We start from the raw sequence: 9,200 nt of genomic DNA, 5'->3' as shown, positions 1-9,200 counted from the left end.
TGCCATGTCAAGCCGTACGCAAACTCTGTTTTCGTTTGAATGTCGATCCTTCGTCATCGTCTCTATAAAAACTTAGAATAACTTTGACCACGCCCCACTTGACGCCATCACGGAGATCAACGTGTGCCTGGTACGACCCTGGTACCTTCCGCATAATTATAATGTCAGTTTATATTTATATCACCTGGTCACGCAGCGGGGCTGGTAAATGCCACGAAATAGCTTTGGTGTTAGGAAAAAAACTTGTTGTTTTTATTAACAGCAACAATCGTATTCAATATAATTAATAGAATGTCACTTAACTGTTAACGTTTCATTAGTCAGTTAACTACTAATTTTTTGGCCAAATATCAGTTAACTACTATTTTTTTGGCCAATTGTCAGTTAACTGTTAACCCCATTAGCACCCTCAGGTGATAACGGTAGTTCTTATTGGACAATTGTCTGCGTCGAAACTCTACAATTAGTTTATCTGACCCTCGGGAAAATAGTCCCTCCCCTCCCAAGGAACAAATGTCAAAGGAAAAAATTTCTTCGATTATCTTATTGTAGAAAATTAACGCTTTATGAAATTAACGCAAATTTCAAAAATTCGCGTTAATTTTAGTCGCGTTAATTTTTGTTAACGTTAATTTCCGCGCCGTTAATTAAAAGAAGCGTTAATTTCCATGACTTTAATTTCCATTATTTTGGCCCCAATTTCTTGATACAGTCCAGACGTTCTTGACTCCAAGGTAAAAGCATTATTTTAACAGGTTGGAAGTCTGCCGTATCACTGAAAATGTGCGAAGAACGCCCGAGGCGGTCAGATTCCTTCTCTTAACCCCCACGTTTAAGATTATACGCTTAGTGTTGAAATAAACTTGTTCCTGCTGTCTCAACAAGTTTTTTTTCTTTGCGTACGTCGCGTTAGTTTCCTTCATTTTCAAATATTACCCCCTCTTTCACGTTAATTTCCTTTATTGGGAAGTAATTTTTTCTTCAATTAGCGTCAATTTAAGTCGCGTTAATTTCCAATGCCTTAATTAACACAAGCGTTAATTTCCTAAAATAAGGTGTAAGCACCCTTGATATAGCTGTTTATGTCATACTTCACGCTTCGCACAAAAAAAAAAAGAAAGAAAGGGTTTTAGAAAATCACGGTTCACGGCTACTATGAAAATCACGCTTCACTAAGAAAAAAATACCATTTCACATTTCACACGTAAGGGAAATAAAAAGGGTTGTTCATGGCTCACGAAAATACCCTTTTCCACCCTCGGTGCATAGCTGCACATACTATAAAAGAAAACTGATTGCGTGACGTTAATAAAGTATATTGGCCCGGATGAGGAAAAAAGCGACCAACACAAGCAGCGTAGTCGAAGCGTTGCGTTCTTGAAATCATTCAATATCGTAAAAAATGATAATGGATGTTTTCCGTGTCGTTTCTAAAGCGTACTTTCTAGTGTGCTTGAGTCTTTGCACGCTCTTTCTTTTTTCAGCGGAAGCAGCTACTACTCGGGAGCCTACGAGTTGTCCTCAACATCAAGGCAGTGATCCGAGCGACGTGAATGAAAGAGTAAAGAAACTAGCCGGCCAAGAGTAAGTGCTCAAACGCATTTTTTTTTTGTTCACTAATAAAGATAGCGGCTTGGGTGCATTGGACCAACCGGTTGGGCCTATATACACTGTATATATGACGAATTTGGTGGTGTGTGACATTTGCAGACTGCAGACTGCAAACTTTTCAATCTAGTTAGCCTACTACGCACTCCGGTTAGCCTGAATAGCACTTCGGTTAGCCTGTTTGCGGTTAACTTTCAATAATGGTAAAGGTAGCACGATATATTCTCTTTGTCTGCAGTCTGCAAATGTCAGACACCGCGAATTTGGCGAGCCACCTTGAAGAGTTCGTAACGTGACATACAGATGCATAGCTCTTGAGTTTCAAGAGTGTCGCTTCTAGGTCGCTTTATATCATTGCATGTTAACAGTGATAGTAAGGATTAGTGTTGTCGCCTCTTGCAGTCAAAAATATTAATTTGTTTATTTGTTTGTTTGTTTCTCTTGTAATTTGGACTAAAAGAATGCAAAGTGACGCAATGTATGTGAAGGGTTTACAAAATATACGGTCGTTTCGCCTACGAGTCGTTCCACTGACAACTAGTTCCCTTACGTTTAACTCCCTAGCTAGTGTAGTAATACTTTGAGGCCTGTACACTTTATTTCATTATAATGCAGTTGATATATTAAACGTACATCAATATGAAATGTTAAGGAACTGGTGTCGTTAGCGAACCGACCGGTTACCACGAGATCTGTGAACATTCGCCTAACATCAAAACAACAATATGCAAATAGTAGCACATAATTACATATTGGACTGGGCCACTGATAATAATGGTCAAGTAATAAAATGCTTTAGTTTGTGATTATAATATATCATATTGGATATGATTATAATATATCATATTGAACGCCATTGTTTGACTCTCAATATATAGAAGTCGTAGACTAGAAGTTACAAATGTAAAAATTACACATGTTACATGTAATGTTGAATACGTTTTACAGTTTAATGCACCGAGAACCAATATCAAGCTAATTGTCTCTGGGTGGATGAAGTTCTTGAGCTCGTCGCAGGGTCCAGGGGTCCTCAGCTGAAGGCTGGTTCTCATCATCTCATCGCCTGTGTTATGTTTTCATATAATCGCCCCTATCGCAAGAAACATTTTGAAGTGACAGAGGCGATCGAAACGATCGGGGCAATTATATGATAACCAGCCTTTAGGTGTGAAAAATACGGCCGATCAGTTGGTCTCAATTTAGAGTGTTCAATACAGAACTGCTAGAGCTACATGACGCAACTGACCCGTTACGTAATGCAACACAAGGCAGCTTCTGGAAAACGAAAAAATTGTCCATCATTTGAGGCGAATTTCTGTCAAAATCTTCGGTCATTTTAAGCAGGGTATAGGTTAAGCCTCAAGCCAAGCGGCCCATACTTGCCGGAGCTTATCCCCGTTTCTGTAGCATTAAATAAAGCGGCCAGGAGTATTTCTACTCCCTCCTGGATGGGATGCTAGTCCATCGCATGGTTACCCCCCAGCATTATGTTGCCGGTACCCATTTATACACCTGGGTGGAGAGAGGCACTATGAGAGTAATATCTTGCTCAAGAACACAACACAATGACCCCAGCCATAGCTCGAACCCAGACCGCTCGATCCAGAGTCCAGTGCTCTAACCATTAGGCCACTGCGCCTTCCATTAGCAGAAAGAGGCGATATTTCTTGCTGTGACACATTTACATGAAGGAGATTTCACGTAGGCTCTCCTTCAGCAAATGACCCTGTTTCTCCACGGACAAATGACGGACACCTCCATAAGACGGACACCTGGTGATGGTCCCTGCCGTTTTTCAGTCATTTTACTGTAACCAAACTACCTATAAGACGGACACCTCTCTAAGACGGACAACGGACACTTTGAAGTCATTAACGGACACTTGAGAAGTGTTTTTTTATCATCTTTTATTAGTGAAAATACTTCCAAACTTCATATCGACCTAAAGCAAAGTTAGTCAGTGCCCTAAGGATACGTGTATACCAAGAGGGTCTCAATGGGGTGGTGGCTTTTACAGATAACGGTTAAAATTTTGGCTTTTATACGGATAACGGTTAATTTATTTCCATAACGGTTAACAGAAGTTAAAAGTTCATTGTTTTAAAAAGTTAAATTAATTTCCATTATTAAAAAACATATTTTTAGGTCTCAGGGCCATTCTGGGACGATGAAGTGAACTAGTTTGGTTTATGTATAATTGCTGACCGATTTTTTACGGTTAACATATTTTACGACTAACGGTTAAAATTTTCCAATTTTTGCGCCTAACGGCTAAATTTTTGGCCGTTTTAGGCTAACGGTTAACCCCAATGAGACCCTCTACCAAGCTTACTAACCAAAAACAATGACGCTTTAACGGATTACTTCTCTGCTTACGTGTATGGGCATTAAAGAGGTCGTTTTCTACTTACAGTATTACAGTTTGTAGAAGCTATCAACTTTTGCTTTAACAAGCAAATACGGCCCTTTTATTATTTTAGTCTTGTTGCAGTAAGCAAAGGTTTGTTGCATTGTGCAAAGGTTTAGCTTTATTATCTCAAATTTACTGGTGTCATGTTACCTCGACTCTCTACAGAGCGGACACTTTTCTAAGACGGACAGCTGCGGCCGGTCGCAAAGGTGTCCGTCTTAGAGAGAGTTGGCTGTATAACAAATTATGGCCAACAGCATGGCAAAAAGGGTCTGGATGGGATTAAGCTGATGGCTTAGAATTGGTCAAAATTTTGCAACTGTCAGTAGTAACCTGAATTTCAGACATCTTCTCTAGTGACCAGAGAAAACTATCAGCTGAAAAGTCGCGTATTTTTTAACTGATAGCCAAGATCTGAGATTCCGAAGGGGCAGGGGTACTCCCTGTAGTGAACAATACGGGGAGGCTCCACCTGGGAGGGCGCACCTCAGTTTCAGGCTGTAAGTATATCAAATGGTAGGGCTGGAAAGGGTAGGGAAAACTGTTACTTAGGTATTTAAAAGGGTCTTTCAAAATATCTCGAACAGACCAAACAGATGGTCAACTCATTTCAGTATTTAAAGAAGCTACTTTAACAGTCTAATATAATAAGGTATGAGGTGCAAGTTACGGTGTTAAAAATGTACAGTACTGTGAATATGTCTAAACAAACTGATATAAGTTTTGCGCGGATGGAATCCGATTGCATGTTCAGGCTTGGTTTCTTCTTCCCTTTAAACAATATTCAGGATATTTCATAGTTAAACAGTCCAGTCCAGTATTCCACTGCATTTCGAAAGAGAAACTTTTAAGGCCCCCGATGGCTTTAATATTTGTGATCGTTCTTCAAATGCTTGCCAATTGCTGAGATCCAGTGATCATTAATACGTAATGGTATAAATAACAGAACTGCAAGACTTGCCGGTATATTGTTATTGCTGCCTTTTAAGGATTAAAAGCTTTGCCCGCAATGCATTTACTCACTTAATAACATCTGTCCCTTTCAGTGTGTATTATGCAGAGGATGATGATTACAAATATAAAATATCAATCTGCGCGGAAAACAAGGAAGAGGATAGAGCAGTTCTGCAACATGGTAAAAAGTGGCCAGATGGCAAATGGATTACAGTTGGACAGTATAAAGATGCTCATGTTACCGGCGGAGGTAAGTACCGGCGTTTATACCAGTAACAGTTTTCGATGGGACATAGAAGACTGCATTTGAAATGTCTCCACTATTTACGCCAACGTTGTTGCTCAGAGACTTTTGGCGGGAAACAGTTTTATTGCTGGACGTCAGTGACCTCGAAAAGCCAATGAGAGAGCCGCTGTTGGGAAAAAATTCCAACTATATGTTCAGATTTGTTTAGCATGTGTCTTTGGGTTGTTACTTTTCGAGGGAGTCCTTACCTTTGGAACTTGATAATATATATGCAATAGTTTCTAATAATTTTTACATTTTTTATTTTATGTTTATTTTTCACTGACCCATTTACACATCAAATTCCCTAGAATTTCGAAATGACAACTCTAGCTAGCATTTTGCAGGAAATCTGGAAAATATAATCATGACAGATAATGCTAACACCCGTGAAAAGCGTTACCTTCACTTATAATTCCCCCTTGCATCTTACCTTTTTGCTCATTTCCATTACGTTTGTTTTATAGCTGACTGGCTGATGATAAAATATTTTCATGGAGAGAAGTATAGTCATCACTGCAATGGTTTGGAAAGAATTGGTGTTGTGTTAGTTACCTGTGATCCTGGAGAACAGAGGGTAGGCTAAGTGAAAAAATGTTTGAATTCTGGACGTCTTGAGATGGATCAAGACTGATATTAATATTAAAGCACTTTTTTACTTCAATAAACGCTTTAATTAAAAACTAGCAATGGTATATTGCAATTCCTGCGTCTTGATTGGTTAATAGGCAATGGTACATGAACTCATATATTATTGTCCACAAATATGGTAGCCAAAATGCGTCAACGAAAACAGCTGGGGAGCTCAAATATTGCAATTCTTTAGGCGTTTTTAATAAAACAATTATTCCACTCGCGCTTGTTGGATATGAGACTCGGTGCTACGCGCCTCATTGGCTATCTACCCTCTCATATCCAACGCGCGCTCGTGGAATTATTGTTAAATATACGGGTGGGGATTATTTTTGGATGGAAATGTGCGTTTTAAAAATGTTTGGGTATCTAATTGTACGGGATACTCTGACTGAAATTGTTTGGTTCCTACAAGAATACAACATAATAAAACTCTCTGAACAATATTAACGATTAATGAAACCCCCAAAAGACCTATTCAATCGCTCTTAGCATTCTCTAACAAAGTAAAATACCACACAAGCTGTACTCCTATTTAAGTCCAATTTGGCTTACCTTAAGGTTATTATTGTTAGCGGCTACTGATTTTAGCGATTTTAGCGAATTGGGCGAAAATTGCTAAATTATGACTGTACTCGCTAAAATTTGTCTCGGTAAAATTTAAACCTCGTGAAATCTAAGTAGCCCCTGTCCCCTCCCTCCCAAAAGGAAACAAAATTAAATGTAGGCGACTTAAAAAGTTCTTTACAATTTGATGGTTGCAATAACTTTGTTCTTTCTGGCAAGGCAAATGTTCAATCATTCAATTTCAAGTGAGTTGGTCCTTTTAATGAAAATTAGCTATATAATCATTAAAAACTGGTTTACACGATATCACTTTTTTAAAAATGTTCGGGAAATCGCTAAATTAAATAGTGGCTAAATCTTGCTCAGAAAAAAGCGCTAAAACTAGTAGCCGCTAACAATTGTAATTATAAGGTATATCCGCGAGAGCTTATTTTTCATGGAAGGGTTTTTGCATCTGTTTTTTTTTTTTTGGGGGGGGGGGGGAAGGGGGGGTTCGGAATTTTTCAGTAGGATCAGGATGGATAGAACCGAACACACCGAAATTGCCAAGGAGTACCATACGGGATTTAGCTTTACACTCGGTATTATATACTTGGAAGGATATGAGTTATTTCACCTTGCCGTCGCATTTCACAGGGCACGATTATTATTATTATGAACTATGGTCATATTTTGCAGGGCGAAATAAAAGTGATTGAGGAATACAGGGATGAAACCAAAGATGGCTCTACAAATCCACTTGAATGTTACTATCTGTTTGCACTTAATCACGATGCTGCATGCACAGAATCTAAGTATCAATCCAGTCCTTGGTTTATAGTGCTGATAATGTGAGTATTCAGAAATTTATCATCATACTCATCATGATATCTGATAATTAAAAACGAACGATCTAACGACGAAACAAGGAAGCGAGCGAGCGAAACGAAGGAACGAGGAAAGAACGAGCGAATAAACAAACGAACGAAACTGAGAACGACCGATAAAACAAATGAACGAACGAACGAATGAACAAACGAACGAAAAAACGACAGACAGACAGACAGACAGACAGACAGACAGACAGACAGACAGACAGACAGACAGACAGACAGACGGACGGACGGACGGACGGACGGACGGATTCTGCATCAACAACACTGATAAGGGAATTTTTTGCGCTTTTTTGCAGACTGGTTGTCTTGGAAACACTTTATATAATTCTTGGATTTATTTACCAAAGATACGTGGCTCAGGCTAAAGGATTGGAGCAATGTGTAAGTTATCTTATCACCATGCTAAATATAGAGTTACGGAGAGGTTCTTATACACTTTAACTAAATTACTGAGAGAGTTTTAGGTCAAAGTATTGTGCAGGACTGCATGTGAACCTTAACAGCCAAAGCAAATAGTCGTCGAACATTACGCGAACATTACGCGCTCAAACCACTACTAATTAGCACTTTACTCTAGTGTCTTGAAACTTTGGACACTGATTGTAAGTCTGATGGCATCTCTTGAGTGGGAGAACAATGGAGCGCACAAGAGTTTGGAGTTGTTTCTCGAATTTAATTAGTCTGATCTAGATCCTGTAATATACCAAATGATGATTAAATTATTAATATAACAGACCTGAAACAACTAACCCAAGAAGGTGAACGTAACACTGACACACAGAACACACACATTCAAGTGAAAACTGCTGAAAATTGGTTTGACTGTTTTGAATAACATTTCAATTTTCCACAGGGTGGATGCAATTTTGCAAGGTGTTGCCAAAGAAATCCTCAGGTGAGCAAGTGCACAACTCTTGGACTATTCAGCTATAGTACGAGATTATTGTTTCAAACTAGTAAAAGGTTCATTAAAAGTTGACCTATAACAATTGTAGACTACCAAAAGATCTTAACTGAGAGCCCTACTGAACTAAACTACCTCACTTATTAAAAAATTATTTCTCTTGGATTTCAGTAACGTTAATTTCTGATATGTTAATTTATGTATTTCCCTTTTAATTTAGACAGAAGATACCGTCACGAATGATGACTTCAATAACTTCGACAACGCGCTGCCAGTTTTACTATAAATCAAGTGTTCAAGTGTAACAAGCCTGGGTCGATATATGAAATGATTTTTCGTCTTCTTTTCTTTAGCGTTATTAAAGATACTGCATTTTCGAACAGTTTAAGGTGAAGGTGTATCAGTCATTTCGTGGAGAGGACTCGATTTTAAATTATTTTGGAAACCTTATGGCAGGGGAAAAACTTGAGAAGTTGTCGCGACTTTTCCAAAAAGGAGGATACGGAAAATTTAGAAAAGTTGAACATTTAAACGAAATTTCCCACACATTCGTCGGCTACAAGGGGAAAGAAAAGCGACCAAACGGATTGACTGGAAAATTTTCCGCGTTATTCAACCACAGTTTTCCATGCTCTACGCTCTTTTTAGACCATGCATTCGAATGATTCCATAAAATGTCCAAAACTTTGCAGTGAAACCACTCGCCTATAACGGCTCGTAATTCCAATTGAGTTTTGAACGTCAGTTTATGACGTCATTACTATGGTCTATTAAGGGTGAAAACCACGAAAACATGTTTTCGATTTGTTAACCTTATTGTTACCATTTCTACGTAAAGTTTAATGTAATAACTGTAAATAATAAAATTTTTGTTGTTGGTTGCTGTTGTTTTGTCGTTTTGTAACCTGTAAAGCCACTGGGGAAAAACCAGCCTCTATCCGCAAGCTGACCGCAGTATATGAC

At 38.6% G+C, this 9,200-nt stretch overlaps 1 protein-coding gene across 2 annotated transcripts; it reads left to right on the top strand.

Moving 5' to 3' along the window:
* Nucleotides 1-1,315: 1,315 nt before the first annotated feature.
* On the top strand, nucleotides 1,316-9,117 carry LOC144657615 (cation-dependent mannose-6-phosphate receptor-like). Of its 2 annotated transcripts, XM_078517971.1 has the most exons (7): nucleotides 1,318-1,584; nucleotides 5,065-5,222; nucleotides 5,726-5,835; nucleotides 7,137-7,288; nucleotides 7,630-7,714; nucleotides 8,187-8,228; nucleotides 8,458-9,117. In XM_078517971.1, exons 1-7 carry the CDS (start codon nucleotides 1,403-1,405, stop codon nucleotides 8,521-8,523), a joined length of 795 nt encoding a protein of 264 aa, XP_078374097.1. In that variant the 5' UTR covers nucleotides 1,318-1,402; the 3' UTR covers nucleotides 8,524-9,117. The 2 variants fall into 2 exon arrangements, with proteins under 2 accessions (XP_078374098.1, XP_078374097.1); XM_078517972.1 differs by lacking the exon at nucleotides 7,630-7,714 and having other exon boundaries at nucleotides 1,316-1,584.
* Nucleotides 9,118-9,200: the final 83 nt, after the last annotated feature.

The sequence above is a fragment of the Oculina patagonica genome, chromosome 6 (genome assembly GCF_052425735.1).
Source record: "Oculina patagonica isolate OP01 chromosome 6, crgOcupat, whole genome shotgun sequence".
NCBI classification, from domain to species: Eukaryota; Metazoa; Cnidaria; class Anthozoa; order Scleractinia; family Oculinidae; genus Oculina; species Oculina patagonica.
Note: the sequence above shows the minus strand (reverse complement) of the source record. Positions and strands in the feature narration are given on the sequence as shown.